This window comes from Lepus europaeus, chromosome 5 (genome assembly GCF_033115175.1).
Source record: "Lepus europaeus isolate LE1 chromosome 5, mLepTim1.pri, whole genome shotgun sequence".
NCBI classification, from domain to species: Eukaryota; Metazoa; Chordata; class Mammalia; order Lagomorpha; family Leporidae; genus Lepus; species Lepus europaeus.
In genome coordinates, this window is record NC_084831.1 from 15,332,296 (window position 1) to 15,354,215 (window position 21,920).

At 42.7% G+C, this 21,920-nt stretch overlaps 1 protein-coding gene across 2 annotated transcripts in view; it reads right to left on the bottom strand.

Annotated features, from left to right (window-relative positions):
• Positions 1-21,920, bottom strand: part of USP48 (ubiquitin specific peptidase 48) — an 81,440-nt gene that overhangs the window by 24,025 nt on the left and 35,495 nt on the right. Inside the window, exons 9-15 of one of the 2 annotated variants that reach the window (XM_062190583.1) lie at positions 19,694-19,873; positions 13,790-13,918; positions 12,985-13,134; positions 7,234-7,431; positions 5,655-5,769; positions 4,628-4,755; positions 698-769 (exon numbers count right to left, since the gene is read on the bottom strand). In XM_062190583.1, the coding sequence (XP_062046567.1) occupies positions 698-769; positions 4,628-4,755; positions 5,655-5,769; positions 7,234-7,431; positions 12,985-13,134; positions 13,790-13,918; positions 19,694-19,873 (972 nt within the window). The remainder of the gene's footprint in view (positions 1-697; positions 770-4,627; positions 4,756-5,654; positions 5,770-7,233; positions 7,432-12,984; positions 13,135-13,789; positions 13,919-19,693; positions 19,874-21,920) is intronic. The other variant, XM_062190581.1, reaches the window with a different exon arrangement.

Consider the following 21,920-nt stretch of genomic DNA (forward strand, 5'->3'; position numbering starts at 1 on the left):
AGCTGACACTGCAGAAGGGTACAAAAGGAAAGGAGGTTTGGCAGAGTGGTGAGGATGCTACATGGGACACCCCCATCCCACATCACAGCTTGAGGCCTGGCTCTGCTCCTAACTCCAGCTTCCTGCTACTGTGTAATCACAGAGGGAGCAGGTAATGATTCAAGACATTGGGTCCCTGCCTTCGACATGGAAGACCTGGATTGAGTTCACAGCTCCTAGATGCAGCCTGGTGTAGTCCTGGCTGTTTTGGAAATTTGGGGAGCTAACCAGCAAATGGGAGTTCTGTTTCTCTCTCTCTCTCTCCTCCTTTTGAATACATAGAATAAATAAAAGAAGGGTAAGAAAATAGAAACATTAAAAACAAATACACTGGGTCCCAGCGACCACACGGGATACCCAGATGGGAGTCCATTCCTGGCTCCTGGCTTCATTCTGGCTCAGCCCTGGCTGTTACAGCAACTTGGGGAGGGAGTCAGAGAAAGGAAGATATTTCTCTCTCTTGGTGTCACTCTGCCTTTCAAATGAATGGATAATAAATAAACAAGTAAATCAATGGGTAACATTTTTTTAAAAAACCAAGCATAGCTCAGAAAACATGTTAATCCACCACAGCTGCCACCAAGATGAAGTGCAAGACATTTACAATGTCATGACATGCTGGAGTCAAACGAAGAACAGACTTACGCTTCCAGCTTACCATGAGGACACAAAATATCTTCATTAAAATTTAACTCCTCCTCCTCTTCTTTTCTTTCTTCTTTTGATTCATCTAATCAAAAGAAATACGGGTAATAACTACTCTGATTGTTGTGTTTGAAGTTCAAAGTAGCAGATATACTACTCAGCACAGTTTTGAACAAAGAAAATTTTAAAGCATTCTGAAAATTAGTTGCCAGTGAGTCTACATAGTCTTGCAAAGAATTATTATTTCTTTCCCTTAAAAGGAAAGAATAATATCTCAATGACAGTTAACTTTTTTAAAGGTTTAGGTTATGTAAGAAAATGTGCCCTTTTTTCAACTTGAAAAATAATTTACATATCCTTCTATTAATTCTACCAAGTTTGAGAATACTGTGTCATAAGCCAAGTTCATCATCTACATGTTGTTTCATGTCACTTTCTCTACCTATTCTTAGAGACTGAACACAAAGCTTTAAAGGCAAATGAAATAAGGACTCAACTTTCAACATCAAACATGCTATATAACAAGAACTTTGCTTTTCCTGTTCACAACTCTCTTAAATATTTGATTTCCTTATACTTCTACACTGTTATTGTCAATTGACAGTTCTGTATACCATGGACATTATCAATAAAGAAATCTAAAGTTTCAAGAGATTAGAATACTTATCCATGAATTTTCCTTATAATACAATAGATACCAATTAGACATTATATATATACACTTATTGTATACATAGTAAAAGTTTCAAGTCAAGAAAAGGGCAAAGGAAGGACATGACCATATAATTCTGTCTCCTCTCTCGCTCCCTGACACAAAGACACTTTCTCAAATAAGATGGTCAGCCTCAGAGAAGATTTTGAAAAACATAATTCCTAAAACTGTTAACTGATTTTCATTCATCAGACAGATGAAAACTGATATGAATGATGCACTGTTTTGTGTTTTTTGAAGAATTATTTTTATTTATTTGAAAGACCGTTACAGAGGCAGAATCAGAGAGAATTCTTCCATCCCACTGGTTCACTCCCCAAATGACCGCAACAGACAGAGTTTAGCCAATCTGAAGCCAGGAGCTTCTTCCCGGTCTCCCACAAGGGTGCAGGGGCCCAAGCACAAAGGCCATCTTCCACGCCATAGCAGAGACTGGATTGGAAAAGGAGCAGCCGGGAAATGAACTGGTACCAATATGGGATAGTGGTTTGCCACGGGTGCCAGCCCCTATGATGTACTCTCTCTGTTGACAAGAGGGTTGGGTATGTGGCACAGCTGTCACTGCTTGGGATGCCTGCACCCTGTGTTAAAGTATGTGGTTCGAGTCCCAGCTCCACTACTTCCAATCCAGCTTTCTGCCACGTGCACCCTGGGAGACAGCAGGTGACACCTCAAAAGCACTCGGGTCCCAGCCGCTCAAACGAGACACCTGACTTCTTGGCTCCTGGCTTTGGCTTGCACCCAACCGTTATGTGCATGTGGGGAATGAACATGTAGGTGGACAGTTTCTCTCAGACTTTCAAAAGAAATGAATATAAGAAAATAAATAGTTTCTGCTAAGAAAAGCACATAAGAGCGAGTCCCCTAAGATGCTTTCTGGAAGGCATTTACCAACAAAATCAGTGTGTTCAGGGTGTGCAGTTATGAATGTGTGATTCTTTGATGCAGCAAGTTCAAAAAACTTAAGAAAATTAGGCAAAACTGTAGGTACAATGACACACGAGGGTGTTCACTGCTCCCAGGCTTATATACTAACTAGAAAAACCTAAAATAAAATCAGTTCAGTAAATATATCCGTATAATGAAATGCAGCCACTCATAACAAGAAATGCATTATTTTTACAGGGAGAGATACACAGCTGAACTCACATCAGCACCACTATTTACAATGATTGTATCTTGTGGAAGGTTTTGAAATGAAGTTTTCCTGTTAAGCTTTTAAAATTCTTGAATGGGGGACGGAGGAGAGGAGCAGCATATTACCCTATAAGCAACAAGCAGAATGGTTTCAAGTGAGGTCAATATCAACGCCCTTTGTTTTATGGCATCCACACGGAAAGATAAAGAGGTTCAAAGGAACGACAAATAAATATTTAATATATGGGGTTATTCACTAGCACTAAGACGGTGGCATGAAGCTAATGTTAAATTCATAAGTTATGCAACATAATAAAATAATGGATTCAAAACGAAAAAGCTCTTCAGAATCAAAATGTTAAAAGCCAAAGCTCAGGGAGCTTAAGATTAATAGTGGCTTTGGAATTCTCATTTTCTTAAGTAAGGCAGTGGCATGGTAAGATCTCTACCAGATGGAAATAGTATTATTCAGAAATGAGGGGCTGGCGCTGTGGCACAGAGGGTTAACGCCCTGGCCTAAAGCACCAGCATCTCATATGGGCACCGGTTCAAGACCAGGCTGCTCCACTTCCTATCCAGCTCTCTGCTATGGCCTGGGAAAGCAGTACAAGATGGCCCAAGTTCTTGGGCCCCTGCATCTGTGTGGGAGATCCGGAAAATGCTCCTGGCTCCTGGCTTCAGATCAGCACAGCTCCAGCTATTGCAGTCAATTGGGGAGTGAACCATCAGGTGGAAGACCTCTCTCTCTCTCTCTCTCTCTCTCTCTCTCTGCCTCTCCTCTCTCTGTGTAACTCTTTCGAATAAATAAATAAATCTTAAAAAAAAAAAAAATTGGTGAGGGGCCAGTGTCATGTCATGGCTGGTTAAGCCACCTCTTGAAAAGCTGGCACCCCATACTGGAGCGCAGGTTCAATTCCCAGCTAACCTGCTTCCAATCCAGGACCCTGTTAATGTGCCAGGAAAACAGCAGAAGATGGCCAAAGTACTTGGGGCCCTGCCACCCAGGTAGGAGACCAGGATGGAGTTCCTGGTTTCAGCTTGTCCCAACTCTGAACACTGAAGCAATTTGGGGAATGAACCAGCAGATGGAAGATCTGTCTATGCTGCCTTCTTTCTCAAATAAACACATGAAAGCATAAATATATCTTGGGGGGGGGGGGGGGGAAATCTATTAACAAAAAGAAAATACAGTGAAATAATTGCCTATGGATTAGGCATCATGCATCATGGTTTACAGAAAACTAACCTCTGATTTAGTAAATCTTATCAAAACACAAACTTCCATTTCAAAGCTAAAAATAATTTTCATGACTTAATTTTCTTTGGTATCTTATATAGTATTGATAATTAAAATTTCACGATTTATTTACAATAACATAATCTCCTATTTGAAAGCAGAGCTTCAGATAACTCAGGAATCTCAGAAGAATTTATGATCAAAAAGCTATACAAAAGTTCTCTATGTTGAAGAAAGCCCCAGTCTTAGGGCAGCAAATCTAAACCAAATGTATTGAGTTTACAGTGCCCTATGCAATCAGTTCTCAGAGGAGTTACCTTTCTTAAAACTTTCAGCCTCGAGCAGAATTCATGCTAATTTTGCATGTGCCTAACTAGGGAGAGCTTTTGAGCCTAAAGCATGACAGGTTAAGGAATTAAATATATGAATTTACTGAGTGCTTGCTGAATTTTAATATAATAAAAATCTGTATTTGCCTTGAGCTATTATTTTTAAGAGCTTTGGTTTAATAAAACTGCCTTTAAAGTTATGAGGAAGTGGTCGGCGGCGGCGGGGGGGGGGATGCCACAGGGCATGCATTTGGCATAGTTGTTAAGCCATTGCTTATGACATCCGAATCCCACGCTGAAGTACCTAGGTTCAGGTGCAGGCTGCAGTCCCTGCTAGTGTGCCCTGGAAGGCAGCAGGTAGCTGCATCTCTGCCATCCACATGGGAGACTCCGGATTAGGCCCCTGGTTTTGACCTGGCCCAGTCCCTGCTGTCAGGCTATATACGGATTCCCTGTCTCAGACTTTCAAATAAATGGGTATTGAAGCCACCACACTAGGAAGGAATGCGCTTCCTCTGATGGTGCTACCTTTACTGAAGGTGCTGCCGTTCATCTTCCCATTGCTTTGGTCTGCTTCACCATCTTGCTCGTCCAGTTGCTCAAGCGCTAGCTGGCGCCAACTCCGCAAGGAGGATTTCCCCACCCAAAATCCGTCACTGTTGTGAAACACAGACAACGTTAAATCATCCACAGGTCCATTCTTTCTGTGTAAAGGCCACAGGTAAAATGAATCCACAAACATTCTAAATCAGCTGTTTGCACACCAATTTTTTCAACACCTCATTTTGGTGATTCTCATGCCTCATTGCTGAACCGCAGGTAACTAATGTTTTGTTTCCATCATCAACATTTTCCTGCCTCTTCTCCCCTCATTACATTCAAAGGCCACTTTCTTTTAATTCCCACTTACAATTGCATAGACACTTCTTCAAACAAGCACACAGCACCCATATGTATACATGTACATCCATGGTTACAGACAAGCACACATCTAAGGTACCACACAGGCTGTTTGGGATGACCCAGCACAGGGACCTAGATGACTCTTTGGGACCAAAAAGCCTGAATTAAACCCAGACATCGTAAGTCCTGCCACACCGAACTCTTGATTTACTGATTCCTAGTCCAGAGGTTCTCTATGTAGTCATGTTCAACATACTCAAGCGCCAAGAACGCCCTGCTGGGTACTGTGTGTTTACAGTTACTGCAGCCTCACCAGCAGAAATACCCCGACACCTGCGCGGTCGTCCTCCCAGCCATGCCAGAGCACGGGCTGACAGTCTGCCTGTCTGTCAATCTTCAGGTGCACATTTCTGCTTCTTCCTCTCTAGTGGACAGAATGCAAATTGCAAAGCTCTCTAACCCGGCTTCCTTTCCCTACACCTTGGGGGCAACTGCTGCAGTAATCGCTAATTTGGATCTATGCAGCTGTCTACTTCATCACCATTCGTCTAAAAACCCCAACTCCCTCTTTCTGGCACATAATAAGCTGCTTGGTTATTACCTCTTGAACACTTTGTTGTTTATCATCAACAATGTACACTGTACAACATACCCCTTTACTGTTGCTTTTAGCAGATTGTTGACAGTCTTATAATCTTCATTTAATTGGTTCTTCAGGCGCAGCACACGACAACGTTCTACTACACATTCCTTACACAGGGCTTTCACTGGAGGCAAGAAAGAGGGAGAGGAAAGAGTTCATCCACGTGCAGAACCCCTGATAGGAAAATGTTTGTAGCACTTTACAAAACACAGCTACAATCTAAACCTAAGTAACACATTTTAACACCAAATTGGTATATAGTTCAGATTATCTTAGTGATATATACATCAAGACAGCCATATTGTCACCTGCACAAAGAACAATGAGATAGATGTGAAATGTCAGAATGTGCTAAAATTACACTACAAAGGGCAAGCGGTTGCAAGGTTTAGATGCAAATTTTATAAGATCAATCTGAAGGTCTCAGGAAGGTAGTCAACATATTTGACACCCATAAATTCAATGATCTTTATGGGGGAGGTGATCTTCAAGGCACATAACACTAAAAGGAAAAGAAAAAATAATGGGCGTAAATGAAAACAGAAGTTCTAGCAATCATATAAATGTGATTCTTTGAAAGATCTTTCCATTGTAAGGTTTAACTGTGAATCAGAAGCATACTTTTTTTTTTTTTTAAAGAAGATTTGTTTATTTGAAAGCCAGAGTTACAAAGATAGAAAGATGGAGAAGCAGAGTCTTCCATCTGCTGTTTCACTCCCCAGATGGCCATAACGGCCAGAACTGTGCCGATCTGAAGTCAGGAGCCAGGAGCTTCCTCAGGCTCTTTCACGTGGGTGCAGGGGCCCAAGGAATTGGGCCATTTTCTGCTGCTTTCCCAGGCTATAGCAGAGAGCTGGATCAGAAGTAGAGTAGCCCTGGGACTCGAACCGGTGCCCATATGGGATGCTAGCATTGCAGGCAGTTGCTTTACCTGCTACGCCACAATGCTGGTCCCAGAAGCATACATTTAGAAAGCAAAACTCCTCTGAGAAGTATATGACCTGAAGTCTGCAGTTAAATACTACTTTTCTTAGAGTATATTCTATACAAAGACAGCATTTAATTTCAGTGGGGGTAGGGGAGAGAAGAGGGAAGGTGTCTTGTGGTTTCCTTGGCTCCTCTACAGTGTAGGTAAGGACTATGTTGCCAATGCTCACTGAAAAGAAAAATGTGTCCAGGAGAGGCAGAACTACATGGCCCGTGGATACTGTGTCCTGCTCTACATTCAAGGCAGACTCGGGCAGCTTCCACTCCAAACTAAGTAACAACCAGCAGATTAGAAGGTGCTACCACATGGAGGCACAGACCAGGAATCAAGCACATAGGGGCTCAACTATAGAGAAACCAACAGTTCTACCACATGGCCTCCCCCAAGGGGCCTATGCATCTGTTTTGAAACAGGGAGAAGAAACAAAAATAAACAAGGAACACAAACCTCCATGAACAGCAGGAATTGCTAACTGCTACAAAGATTTGCTAAGTGTACGTCTGGTCTGACAGTTTAGGTCAAATCACCCCAAAGCCCCACTCACAGAGACCAGGCGAAGACTGAATGCATGACAACGGAGAGGATGACACCTTGAATTACCAGTTAGTCTTGGTCCTCCGCCGTATCTGCTGTAGAAAATGTCAGCTGCATACTCAGATATCCTCTTCATAATCGATATTTTATCTGGGTGAAGCTTGTCATGGGAACACAGGCAAGCATGATTATCAATAGGCTTCGTAGGTGTAGATTCATCCAACCATTTCTGCAACCATTCAAGGGAGACAAACTCATAGGGCTCTGGGGAAGAAAGCAAGGGAAAGAGCCTATGTATTGTTAGAGTTTTCACACTCAGTAACACATTTGTTTTCCTCAAGAAACAATAGAAACTCTGTCCAAAGTCAGCAGGAAACCAGTCAATGAGAAGAATCATTATTTGGGGCAGACGTTTGAGGAGCAGGTCACAGATCTCCGGCTACCCACCACTGCTCTGAGTTTGGGAGCTGTGCGGGTAACGTGGGTGCTCAGTGCCCTGAGGACTGGCTGCTATGATCGTCCACATTCTACGAGAGACAGCCACAGAGAAGTGTCCTGCTTGAATGCACAGCAGAGCTTTGATCAGGGCACCTGTGTCTGACTGCAATTTATACCCCACCCTGGCTCCCAAATCATGCCACCTCAAGCCCTACTGTGTTTATTTCATCAACACTTCATAAAGATGTGACATACTCATACATCTTTAAATTAAACTGAGAAGCCAGACTGAGTTCCAGGAGAGAAATTAACCTTGTTGGGGCTAGTACTGTGGTATACTGGATTAAGCCACTGCCTGCAGCACTGGCATCGCACATGGGCACTGGTTCAAGTCCCAGCTGCTCCACCTCCAATCCAGCTCGCTATAAATGAGCCTGAGAAAGCAGCAGAAGATGGCCCAAGTCCTTGGGCCCCTGCCACCCATATGGGAGATGTGCAAGAAGCCCCTGGCCACTGTGGCCATTTGGAAGTGAACCAGTGGATGAAAGATCTCTCTGTCACTCCTCTCTCTCTGTTACTCTGCCTTTCAAAGAAAGGAAAATAAATCTCAGAAAAAAAAAATATATATATATACAAACAAACAAAAAGAAATTAACCTCACCACAGGGCCAGTGTTGTGGAACAGTGGGTTAAGCTAACAACTATGTTGTCTACATCTCACCTGGGTGCTGGTTCAAGTCCCAGATAGTCCACTTTCATACCAGCTCCCTACTAATCTGCCTGGATGATGGCTCAAGTACTTGGACCCTGCCACCCATATGGGAGACCCAGATGGAGTTCTAGAGTCCTGGCTTCTGCCTGGCCAAGCCCAGGCTGTTGTGGCCACTTGGGAAGTAAACCAGCAGATGGACAACCTCTCTCTTTGTCTCCTTTCCCTATTTTAATTCTGCCTTTAAATAAATCTTAAAAAATAAAATAAAATAAACCCTGTCATCCACGATGCAACTGACATCAATTAAGAAAAGGTACTCATTTGCTCCACCCGAATCCATATCAGGATCTATTCATTACACTTCTATTTACTTTCAGAAAGTAACCTACTTTAAACAGGTTCCACAATGAAGTAAGTATACTAGAACTAAATTATTAATTTTGAAGTTGCAAAAATTAAAAACAAAAACAAAAACAAAAACAAAAAAAACAGCAAACACCTCAAATAGAATTTTAATTTGGGGAAAGTTCTCTAAAAGCCAAAATTAAAGACCAAGGGCCAGCTTTGATTACTTACAAAGATCTCCAGTGAGTCCCAGCATAAAGCACAGAAGAAAACACAGAGGTTGAATTTATGGATTTGTATTATGTACTATACTACTGCTGATGAGATCTGAGGGGAGACACTTCACCACAAAGCCCATTTTGATGAATTTTCCACTACCCTGAGAGTTACACATCTAAACACTAACTTTCATTTTAGTGTACACTCTGTTTTATAAATTCTGATAGAGTGCCGACCCCTGATCTGTGGAATGGACAGCCTCTGGCTGCAGAGAGAGAGCACAGCAGACCTGCAAATGGAGACCACAGTCCAGGCTCAGTTCTGCTGCTAAGCAGGTGAACTTGAGCAAGTCACTTAAACTCTCTATGTTTCAGGTCTTTTATTTGTAAAATGAAGGTAATAATACCTGCCTTCTACCTACCTCACAGGGATGTTGTTGAGGGTAAAAGATAAAATATGTGAAGCATTTTTGAGCTTTTTGGAAGAAAAGAGATATAGAAAAGTTAATTATACATTCATACAATATATAAAAGAGGAGCCTTAAGATGCAGTAAAGGTTAACATGGTTGTGGCATCTTGTAATACATAATGGTATGGTCAATTACATTCAAAACACTCCCCAATTCTGTTTGCTATTTATCAAGTTTAATCCATCAGGAATCGTGTACACTGGGTATCTGAGAAATGCAAAGATAAATGATTCCTCTCTGAGAGTAAAGTACAAGCCTTCTAACCTTTCCCCAAGTAGTCACATGGATTAGAATGTTTAGTAATTGAAGGGCTCTCAAAGGAAGGACATAGAACTGCAATACAGTGTGACATTGGACAAGAATCTCCTCGGTGTTCTATTTCCCCAACAGCTGGGGAGCACTGGCCACGGGTGATCCCCGCAATTGCTAACTCAAAGAATAAACCGTAAGAATCCTGCCCTTGACAAGGAAAGAAGTCTAAGCTCTCTGTGCCTCAGGGTGCCCACTGGAATTGAAGGCCTAGGCTCACTGCAGGACAGCAGTCCTGACCACTGTCCAGCAACAACCTGACTCAGAGCTCCTTAACGCAAGACGGTATTTTCCAACCCCTTCTTAGAGACCTACAGAAAACTTCCAAGGGAAGCTTATGTTTTTGCTTCTGAATAGTTCAGTATGAATTCAATTCAAGATACGAAGAACAGCAAAGCCATATATAATTTTGTAGTGAGGAAAGGAAGAGAGCAGAGACTGGGCCGTTATCTGACTGAGCGGCAGCCAGCTTTCCAGATTTCACCAGAGAATGCTGGGAGGGCGGGGAGCCATGGAAGGAAGAGTGACTGCGGTGACAGACGTGTTTCTTAACTTTTTTTTATGTTTATCACTATCACGAGTCGCACTGAGAGCTCTGCCAAGAGCTTCTGTGAGAACAGGAGTGGAGCACAGGTTTTCACAGTTCAGGCAGATTTTGCCCATGACAGTTATTAATTTTGCACTGGGAAACTCTCAACGTTGCCCCCTAGTATCTGTGATTCAGTACACTACCGAAGCAGAAGCTTCCAGAGACACGGACAGTACACTATCAAACGGGAATATCATCAAGTTGGAGAAATTAAATTATGCAAAAACTCATTTGATGAAGCAGAAAAGCAGCTGGTGTTGTGGCGCAATGGGTTGAGTCACCTCCTGTAACACCAGCGTTCCATAGGGGCTCTTGTTCAGGTCTGGACTGCTCCACTCCTAATCCAGCTCCCTAATGAACCTTGGAAAGCAGCAAAAGATGGCCTGAGCACCTGGGTACCTGCCACCCACCTGGATGGAATTCTAGGGTTCTGACTTCAGCCTGGATCAGGCTTATTTGTAGTAGCCAACTGCTGAGTGAACCAGAGCATGAGATCTCCTTCTCTCTCTCTCTCTCTCTTTCTCCCTCTCCTCCCACCCCCATGTAACTCTGTCTTTCAAATAAACAAATTTTTTTTTAATAAAAAGGTGTTTCTAATTTTTTAAAAAATGACTAAATTTTTAACACAAGCTTTCTTTCTAGTCCAAGTGTTTGGGCCCCTGCCATCCATATGGGAGACCTGGAAGAAGCTCCAAGCTCAAGGCTTTGGCCTGACCCAGCGCTGGTCATTGAGGCCATCTCAGGAGTAAACCAGCAGCTAGAAGATCTCTCTCCCTCTGTTTCTATTTCAAAATGAATAATAATGGTTTTTAAAAGCTCACAAATATATCTAGAGATCGGGCAGCACAAAACCATGGTCTTAGAGATTTTACATCATTTTAGGAAAACATTTACTTTGTACTCTGTAAGTGTACCTCAAATGAAAAAAAAAAGGCTCATAACTGGTGATAACAGAGAATTAGTCTAAGAATATAAGCTTAGGTTCTTATATACTGAATGTAAACAGCCAAGAGAAACACTGTGTTAACTTGGCATATAACATCTTTGGACCATGTAGTTTTAAAGAGTGGTTCAAAACAGCATTTCGTTTTGAACTCATTAAATTCCTTTCTCTTCTCCAGTGAAGACAGGAAACTAGATCTTTACGTGCCATCTCCTTTAAACAAGAGCCTAAAGGTTCAGAAGTCGAATCATGGGATCATTTCCAACTACATTAAGGCCAGTCTAACTCTGTTGGATAATCCCAAACCTCAGACAGAGTTAAAGTAACAATTACCAAGAAGGCTCAGAATCAAATCAAGAACATCTAAATACTATTCTTAGATTCAGAAATTTACATTCACCTTTTGCTTAAAGCTAAACCAGTAAAGGAAAATTAAGATATTGGAGTCGGCATCGTGGCACAGCAGGTTGGGCTACCACTTGTGATACCTGCATCCCATGATAGAGCACCAAGTTGAGTTCAAACTGCTTCACTTCTGATCCAGGTCCCTGCTACAGCATATTCTGGGAGGCAGCAGGCAATGGCCCAAGTACGTGGGCCCCTGCTACCCATTTAGGAAACCAGGATGGAGTTCCCGGCTCCTGGCTTCAAGGCTGGCCAAGCCTTGGCTATTGAGGCCGTTTTGTGACTGAGCCAGTAGATGAAGATCTCGCTCTGTTGCTCTGCCTTTCAAATAAATAAATTAAATATTTCCTGAAAAAGACCAAACCAGGGCCAGAACTGTGGCACAGCAGGTAAAGCTGTTGCCTGCAGTGCCAGCATCCCATATGGGCACCAGAGTCCGGCTGCTCCACGTCCCATCCAGCTCTCTGCTATGGCCTGGGAAAGTAGTAGAAGATGGTCCAAGCCCTTGTCCCCTGTACCAGCATGGGAGACCCAGAAGAAGTTCCTGCCTTCAGATCGGCCTAGTTCTGGTCACTGCAGCCATTTCAGGAGTGAACCAGTGGATGGAAGACACCTCTCTCTTTCTCTGCTTCTCTCTCTCTGTAACTCTGCCTTTCAAATACATAGAAAATAAAATCTGGGGAAGAAAAAAAAAAACTGAACCACAACTACCATACTGCTCCAATATTTATTTTCTAAAGTGATGACAAAATTGCCCCTCATGTTTTATTAGCAGAGTTAGGTATGGGGATTCAGATGTGTAAAATGACAATGATAACTTGGTATAGATGGTATATCAGCCTTTAAAAAGTGGCAGTAGGAGACACTAGATAAATATGAATAAACATACAATAAAGGGATGAATTGGAAGGTGCAGGATAATCCTAAGAAATCAGGGGTCAGCAGAAATACTTGATAATATTTGATATTAAATTTCAAGTTGATCTAATTGTATCAAAACTGTCCTCATATAAAAGAATGCCTAATACTGTCAGTGCACAAAGTATACAAAAAAAAAAGTGACCTGCTTCCATAGTAACCCAATAGATTTTTCTTTAGAAACATGTTAGTATGTCACAAAACAGAAATATCTACAGGAGTCATATATGCAGAGTGCAGATCTATACCATACAATCTATTAACACTCTCATTTTGAGAAGTACAAGATAATGAAAACTATACGGGATGCTACACATCACGTTACTGTTGGTTTACATAGGAATGAGTGTATATGCCAGTTTCAATGGGTTATAAGAAAGGGTAGGGAAAAGTCTGTTCATATACACTGTGAACATAAAGAAACAAGGCACTTAATGGCAACAGCACTGTCCCAGAATATCTTACAGACCAGCTCCAGCAGGCAACCTTTGGTACAGCTCCTTAACCTCTTCGTGCTTTGCTTTTCCTTTATCCACACTTTGCTTACGCATCTCAGCCATTTCAATACACCACTCCTCAAATTTGGAATTATCCCGATCTACCAGCTCTTGAAGAAAGGCTATTCAAAACAGAAAGACAAACAACAACTTTATCCTGGCTTTGAAAGACCTCTAGAGAGCCAGGCTGCCCTGAAAATTATATCACACTGGTTAAGACACTGACAGCAGCTTCCTACTGTGGTCTCCCCTCCTGCTGAAGGAAGAAGTGAACTGCAAACACCCACGGGAGCATTGCCAGGTGACCCTGCCCCCTTGGTCTCCAGGACCTCATGAGAAACGGCTCGGAAACACCTCTTCCAAAGACTTTAACCCCACAGAGCTGGGAGCAGCACTGGGTGAAATGACAAAGAATGCCTTCAGGACACTAGCAACTCTTCCTTTTATTTTTTGGAATCAGGCAATTTCATAAACAATCAAAACTCACAAGCACTCTACAAAGTGAGCAAAATCAAATGTCCTGATTATCTTTGATGGCATTTGTAAAAATTGTTTTTGCTTTTCTTTAGAGTAGGTCAATGGGATAACTCTGTCCCAGGCTCTTACATTTCAAAAGCTCACTACTTTAAAGCCAAGTTCGTGATTAATATTCACTTGCAACAACATTTACCACAATCCATCAACCTATCATCATAAATGAGAGCAATCTGTCAGTTGTCACTGGCCTTTAAGTATGGCATTCTAACATATCTGATACAATCCGAGAAAATGTCTTACCTGGAACTTGAATGGCCGTGTTGGGCTTTTCTTGAGTTTGTAGCCTGTAAACTAACATGTATGCATTGCGGGAGCAATGAGTTCCTTTTCCACACTTGGGTTTACGTGTTTGGGACTTAGAAGGTTCTGCTGAGTAGAGAAATCAAAAGATGACTTAATTAGAATGCCTATCGCTTGCTCATTGCTTAAAGGGGGGCACAAAAAGCAACTTCAAGATTTATTTTATTTTTACTTGAGAGGCAGAATTACAAAGAGAGAAACAGACAGAGAGAGGTTTTATATCTGCTGGCCAGGTCAAAGGCAGGAGCCAGCAGCTGCTTCCAGGTGTCCCAGGTGTGTGCAGGGGCCCAGGGACTTGGGTCGTCCTCCACTGCCTTTCCCAGGTGCATTTGCAGGTGCTGGACCGGAAGAGAAGCAACATGAACTCAAACCAGCACCCATATGGGATGCCGGATTCATAGGTGCTGGTTTAACCCACTTTGCTACAGTGCCAGCACCAGAAAGCAACTTAAATACCCACCCAAGACACTTCAACATGGATCTAAACCGTTAAAAGGCCACACAAACCTAGCGGGCTCTTTCCATACAGCCAACACCTGCCTGCCATATGCTGTTTTTAGAGCTGAAAAGAAAGTATTGTTTTCCTGAAGATAGATCTAGGATAAAGAAAAGTACTACTACTACAAGTTGATTTCAGTTAATACTAAATCACAAAAATTAATTCACACCAATGTAATCATTGATGGGGACATTTGATAGTTAACTCTCTTGGTAACATTTTTATTATTAATCTGAGTATGTCATAGACAAGTACTAGTTTTTGTAGTGCATTTTAATAAAGTATATGAAAATGCATATGGTTTGAAAAATAATAATTTTAGTAAATAGTTTTTTAACTTAGTAAAAAGAATAAACTTATACTTAAAATTGTCAAGAGAATTAAAACGGCATATTCCAAAACACGGAATAAAATACTAGTGAGTACAAAGATTAGCCACCAGTCTCTGAATTCAGTAACAAGTGGAAAGCAGTGTTTCAGATGGTCTCTGTATCACATGAAAGTGATTGCCAAGGGGCCAGCACTGTGCATAGTGGGTAAAGCCACCGCCTGCAGTGCTGGCATCCCATATAGGCACCAGTTCGAGTCCTGGCTGCTCCACTTCCAATCCAGCTCTCTGCTATGGCCTGGGAAAGCACTGGAAGATGGCCCAGATCCTTGGGCCCCTGCACCTGTGTGGGAGACCAGGAAGAAGCTCCTGGCTTCGGATTGGCGCAGCTCCGGCAGTTGCGGCCATTTGGGGAGTGAACCAACAGAAGGAAGACCTTTTTCTCCATCTCTTTCTCTGTCTATACCTCTACCTCTCAAATAAATAAATAAATAAAATCTTTTAAAAAACGATACAAGAACAATTTCCCTCCCAGGGTCAAAAACAAGTGTCATCAAGCTCATTTAAAGATATATTTACAATGCAATTTCACTTTGTGCTTAATTTAATAAAATTTATAACATACTTTTTAATGAGTTTAGTCTATTATGTAGTAATATTTAAAAGCTATAATAACATTCAATCCAAAAGAACACTCTAACTGGAGCTGAACAGTTATAGAAAACATGGTATGCTCCATTAGAATAAAATTCTACAGCGTAAGGATAATGTAAATAATTGTACAGAAGGAAATGTGGCAAAATTGGCAGAGAATATCCAGTATCTATGGCATACAATTTCATCTAGCCGCTCTTAAATGAGTGATGTACAAGTTTCAATATTTATAATTTGGCAAAAATCCTATGTGGAGGGGCCAGTGTTGTGAAGACAAGTTAAGCCACTTCTCACAATGGCAGCATCCCACATCAGAACTTTGATTGCTCAGTTTCAGATTCAGATCCCTGCTACTGTACCTGGGAAAGCATCAGCAGATAGCCCAAGTACTTGGGCCCCTGCCACCCATGTGGGAGACCAGACAGAGTTCCTGGCTCCTGGCTCTGGTCTAGCCCAGCCCTGATCATAGTGGCCATTTGGAGAGTGAACTAGCAGATGGAGGATCTCTTTCTTTCTGTCTTCCCTTAGTTTACCTTTCAATAAAATAAAATACATCTTGTTTTAATGACATTTAGAGCTACTTAAGCTTATGGTGAAAAATGTTGGACTTTAAAATGTGGGGAGGGGCCAGCGCTGTGCCACAGCAGGTAATGTTGCTGCCTGCAGTGCTGGCATCCCATGTGGGTGCTGGTTTGAGTCCCAGCTGCTTCACTTCTGATCCAGCTCTCTGCTATAGCCTGAGGAAGCAGTAAATCTAAGTGTTTGGGCCCCTAAACCCCAAGAGCAAGACCCGGAGGACATTCCTGGCTCTTGGCTTTGCATCGGCGCAGCTCCGGCCATTGTGGCCATCTGAGGAGTGAGCCAGCAGATGAAAGACCTCTTTCTCTCTCTGCCACTCTGTAACTTTGCCTTTCAAATAAATAAATAAATCTTTAAAAAATGAAATAAAATGTGGGGAACAGGTGCCAGTGTTGTGGCATGGCAGTTAAACCTGCTGCCTGCAATGCCAATGTCCTACATGGGTGTCCGATTGTGTCACGGCTGCTCCACTTCCCATCTAGTTCCCTGCTAATGATCTACTATGAAGAGCAGCAGAAGATGGTCCAAGTGTTTTGGCACCTTCACGCATGTGTGAAACCCAGATGAAGCTCCTGGCTCCTGGTTTTGGCCTGGCCCAGCTCTGGCCACTGTAGCCATCTGGGGAGTGAAATCCTCCGCCTTGCGGCGCCAGCACACCGGGTTCTAGTCCCGGTTGGGGCGCCGGATTCTATCCTGGTTGCCCCTCTTCCAGGCCAGCTCTCTGCTATGGCCCGGGAAGGCAGTGGAGGATGGCCCAAGTGCTTGGGCCCTGCACCCGCATGGGAGACCAGGAGAAGCACCTGGCTCCTGGCTTTGGATCAGCATGATGCGCCATCCGCAGCGGCCATTGGAGGGTGAACCAACGGCAAAAAGGAAGGCCTTCCTCTCTGTCTCTCTCTCACTATCCACTCTGCCTGTCAAAAATAAATAAATAAATAAATAAATAAATAAAAAGAGAAATAAAAATTTAAAAAATAAATAAATAAAAGAGAGATTATTAAAAAAAAAAAGATGGTAATTACTGTGTGTGTCATGGAAAACGAAATGACTCATAAAGGTTCAGGACAGAATGAAGTAATGATTATCTTAACCGAATTCAACGAACAAGTATTTTCTATTTTTCATTTAAAATAACAAATGAAAGCTGTAATATACACTGCAAATAATAAAAAGTTACTAGAACAGTGGAATGAGAAACTGACAGACCTGCTCTCTTAAGCCATTTTAAAATCGAGGGCTACTACTCACAGAAAGAGCAAAAACAAGGCTTTCGGTCCTGCGGCCCTCTAAGATAAGGACAGCAAATAAGCCTCAGGAAAGAACAGTCCAATAAAACCAGGATCTCATTAGTTTAAAAGATTTGATTTATTTATTTGAAAGGCAGAAATACACAGAAAGAAGGGGAGAGATAGAGAGGGAAGCAGGGAGGCAGGGCGAGGGCGAGGGCAACAAACAGAATAGAGGGATCTGATACCCACTGGCTCACTACCCAAATGGCTGCAACAGCTGAGGCTGGGCCAGGCTGAAGCCAGGAGCTTCTTCCTGGTCTCCCACATGGGTACAGGGGCCACGTGTACTTGGGCCATCTTCTGCTGCTTTCCCACACGAATTAACAGGGAGCTGGATTACAAGTGGACTTGAGCCAGCACCCACATGTGATTCTTGCAATGCTGGCGGAGGCTTAACCTTCTACACCACAGTGCCAGCCCAGCAGCTATAAGCTACATCTGCATATTCAACCTAGTAAGGATGTCACCAGCGGATGGAAGATCTATCACTATCTCTCCCTTTCTCTGTCTGTAACTCTGCCTCTCAAATAAATAAATAAAATCTTTAAAAAAAAAATACTACATATACAGAAATATTATGAACCTTAGGATTAGTAAAATAGGAACAAGAACAGTGAATGTCTATAAACATGTAAACATTTATTTAAAACTAGAAAATACTACTTTAAGCTACAAGAATGTAGTGACTACATGAACAGTCATCTTGTTATATCCAAAAGGGACTGGTTTCAAACCTTCCCAAGGATACAGAAATCTACAGATGTTCATGTCCCATATACAAAACAGTATCATATTTGCATATATCCCACACACAACATTACATACACTTTAAATCGCCTCTTGATTACTAATAATATGCAGTATAAAAATACTTCAAACTGGGGCTGGTGCTCTGGCACAGCAGGTTAATGCCCTGGACTGAAGCACCAGCATCCCATATGGGTGCTGGTTCTAGTCCTGGTTGCTCCACTTCTGATCCAGCTCTCTGCTATGGCCTGGAAGAGCAGTGGAAGATGGACCAAGTCCTTGGCCCCTGCACCCATGTGGGAGATCCGGAAGAAGCTCCTGGCTTCGGTTCGGCATAGTTCCAGCCATTGTGGCCATCTGGGGAGTGAACCAGTGGATGGAAGACCTCTCTCTCTGTCTCTACCTCTCTCTGTAACTTTGTCTTTCAAATAAATAAAATAAATCTTTAAAAAAATCCTTCAAACTAATAAATCTCTTCAATGTAATTAAGAAATAGTATGTGGGGCAGGCGTTATGATGCAACAGGTTAAGCCACCACGTAGAATGCCAGCATCCCATAGGAGTGCCTGGGATTGAGCTCCACCTCTACTTCTCACCTAGTCCCATGCTGGGAAGCAGCAGACAACGGCTCAGGTACTGGGGTCTCTGCCATCCATGTGAGAAACATGGATGCAGTTCCCGGCTCCTGGTTTCAGCCTGCCTATTGCAGGCATTTGGGGAGTGAACGAGTAGTTGGAAGACCTCTCTCTCTCTCTTTCTAATAAATACAGATAAACTTGTTTAAAAGATAATATGCATTTCCCATGAACCTTTGAAGATCCCTTTATTACAGACATTATAAATGCTATATTAGTACTGGTTATGCTGTATTGTTTAAAATAATGACAATGAAAAGAAAGCCTACACATGTCCAATATATACATTTTTCCCCCCAAAAAAAGGCACCTATTTTTGACCTGTGGTTGGCTGAATCGAGGGTGTGGAACCCAGGGACACAGGGCTGATTCTGTCTGCAGAGATGTCCCACCTACCTTGAAAACGAACTTCAGTGCCATGCTCCCCCTTCTTGGGCACTTTGGAAAAGTGGCTCTGCCCAGTCACAAAGAACTTTGGCAGGAGACACTGGATTCTCAAGTCAGAACCCCACTCAATATGACAGACAGGAAGTGATAGAAAGCTCTGCCAATCTGGCTCCCACTGGAAGATTTTTCACTCCTTTGGGAATAACTGGGTACGCTGGCCCAAGTCAAACAACTCAGGCAGTGACACTAAACACTAGGACGATGTTTCAAAAGCTCCTTCTTTATGCCTTTCTAGAAAAAAACAGCAAGCAGCTCACTGCTTCTTCCCGCTCCAGGGATGGGATAGGAGAGGGTACCTAACAGACAGGGTTACTTCTCCCACACATTGTTCCTGACCCAAGAAAAAGGACAGTAAATTCCACCACCTTAAATCTACTACTCATCAGTTCTACCTGAAGACCCAGCCCCACCCCTCCCTGTCACTCTGGTGACTGAAAACTGATTCACCCCGATTTACCAAACGCTCAACCTTAGAGAAGCAGCTCTGCAATAGAGGGTTTGTTTTTTAAAGTAGATTTTGCTTTAAAAAAATATTCTGTGATTTCATGTCTTAGAAATATAAGTATCCTTGATAATCCACAACAATCCAGCTAGAAAAATTTATCAAATATTTCCAGTAAAAAAGATTTATATTGTAAAAGGGCACTCACAACTTAAAGGTTTTACCTAGGTCTTCCTCAATCCCTAGTTGTAATTTCTTCCCCTCCATCTTTTCAATGTCTTCATCATTAAACTTATACCATTCGCCAGACTGTGGGTCCTTCACGTGGGCAATGTAGTGGCCAGAATATGCACTCACTCCTCTGTGTATGAGGACTGCACTGAGTTCATACACGTAGGCCCCACCTGGAGAAAGGGAGAAAGCAAAGCAAACACTGGATTAACAGCACCTCTTCTGAGAGCCTGAGGCTGGAGGGTAAAGATTACACGCTTCTGGTAGACTCCCAACCTTGTCATGTAATATTTTAAAAACTGAGCCTAACAAAATAATGCCAGAGACATTCTCTACAGCAGAAAGCTCTATGAACTCTCGATTCTTTCTACAAAACATACTGATGAAGTAATATGGCATTCAGGCCACTCAGGGTTGACAAGCTACCCTACAGCATGCTGTGCCCTTCTGTGCCAACTAGCTGAGCCATATGCTTACCAAGAATCAGCTGTGCACATTATGGATGCTACAAAAATTAATTAAAACTTATGTAAACCAATGAGATATAAGAATAAAATGAAAAAAGTTATTATTTCCAGATGAAAGAAAACAAGTATTTTAGAAAAAACTGGAGCAGGAGCCGGCATTGTGACATAGCGAGTTAAGTTGACACCTGTGGCACAGTCACCATATAGGCACTGGTTCATGTCCTGGCTGCTCCACTTTCAATCCAGGTCCCTGCTAATGGCTTGGAAATGTCAGAAGACAGTCCAGGTGACTGGACTTCTGCCACCTACATGGGAGACCCAGATGAAGCTCCTGGCTTCAGCCCAGTTCAGCCCTGGCCATTGCGGTCACATGTGGAGTGAATCAGGGGGTAGAAGACCTCCTTCTCCAACTTAATCAGTCTCCCCCTCTCTTAACTCTCTCAAGATAAAATAATCATTGAAAAAATTATTCTAAAAAAATGGCCGGCGCCGTGGCTCAACAGGCTAATCCTCCACCTTGCGGCACCGGCACACTGGGTTCTAGTCCCGGTTGGGGCGACAGATTCTATCCCAGTTGCCCCTCTTCCAGGCCAGCTCTCTGCTATGGCCTGGGAAGGCAGTGGAGGATGGCCCAAGTCCTTGGCCCTGCACCCGCATGGGAGACCTGGAGAAGCACCTGGCTCCTGCCTTCGGATCAGCGTGGTGCGCTAGCCGCAGCGGCCATTGGAGGGTGAACCAACGGCAAAAGGGAAGACCTTTCTCTCTCTCTCTCTCCCACTATCCACTCTGCCTGTCAAAAAAAAAAAATTATTCTAAAATTATATATGATTACATATAATTAACACAACATATTAAACCACTCTCATGTTAACAGACATTTAAACTGATAGCATTTGGGGGGCCTTTTCAAAAAATTATTAGTATCTTTGCAGTGAATGTATTTATATACATCTTTAACTACTTTGTTACTCTAGTTTCTTTACAACTGCAAGGAGCGGGATACCCAGGTCTCATATCAGAGGGTGGGTGTTGAGACTCAACGACTTTGCTTCCAACATAGCTTCCTGCTAATGTGCCTGGGTGGCAGCAGATGACACACAAGTATTTGAATTCCTGCTATTCCATGTAGGAGACCCCAGATGGACTTCCTGGCTCCTAGCTTTTGTCTGGCCCAGGCCTGGCTGATGCAGCCTTTGGGGAGTAAACCAACAGATGGAAGATTCCTGTATCTTTCTTTCCCTCATCTCTGTTGCTCTGTCTTTCAAATAAACACATAAATCTTTTTATTTAATGCAAATAATAGAGAACTATAAAAAGTAATGCAGTGAATTTGAACCACAGGAAATGCCAGTGATTGCATTAAGTATGGATGAACTGGTCCAGTTAAAAGATCAAGATGTGGGATTAGTTTCTGACAAGTATGTATGAGTCTCCAAAATAAAATGAGAGTCCGAGTCACACCTACGATGGCGTTCGTCTCCAGCGTCCCTCAGGAGCCCAGGTGAACATGTAGAGATGCAGAGGCAGTAGAGTAAGGGTCCATTGCGGTTTTAATTTTGGGCCTGGCAACACGCAGGGAGGAAGCTATACTATTTAGGGACGCAAGCTTACGCAGAAGAAGGCTAAAGGGGAAAAGGGAGGGACAAGTGCTTACATGGAGGGCAGGAAGGAGATTACAACTGGGAGGGCACCGAGGTAACTTTAGGTCCTGGTGACCTTTTTCTCCATCTAGATGGCGCTCAGGGAGACGTTC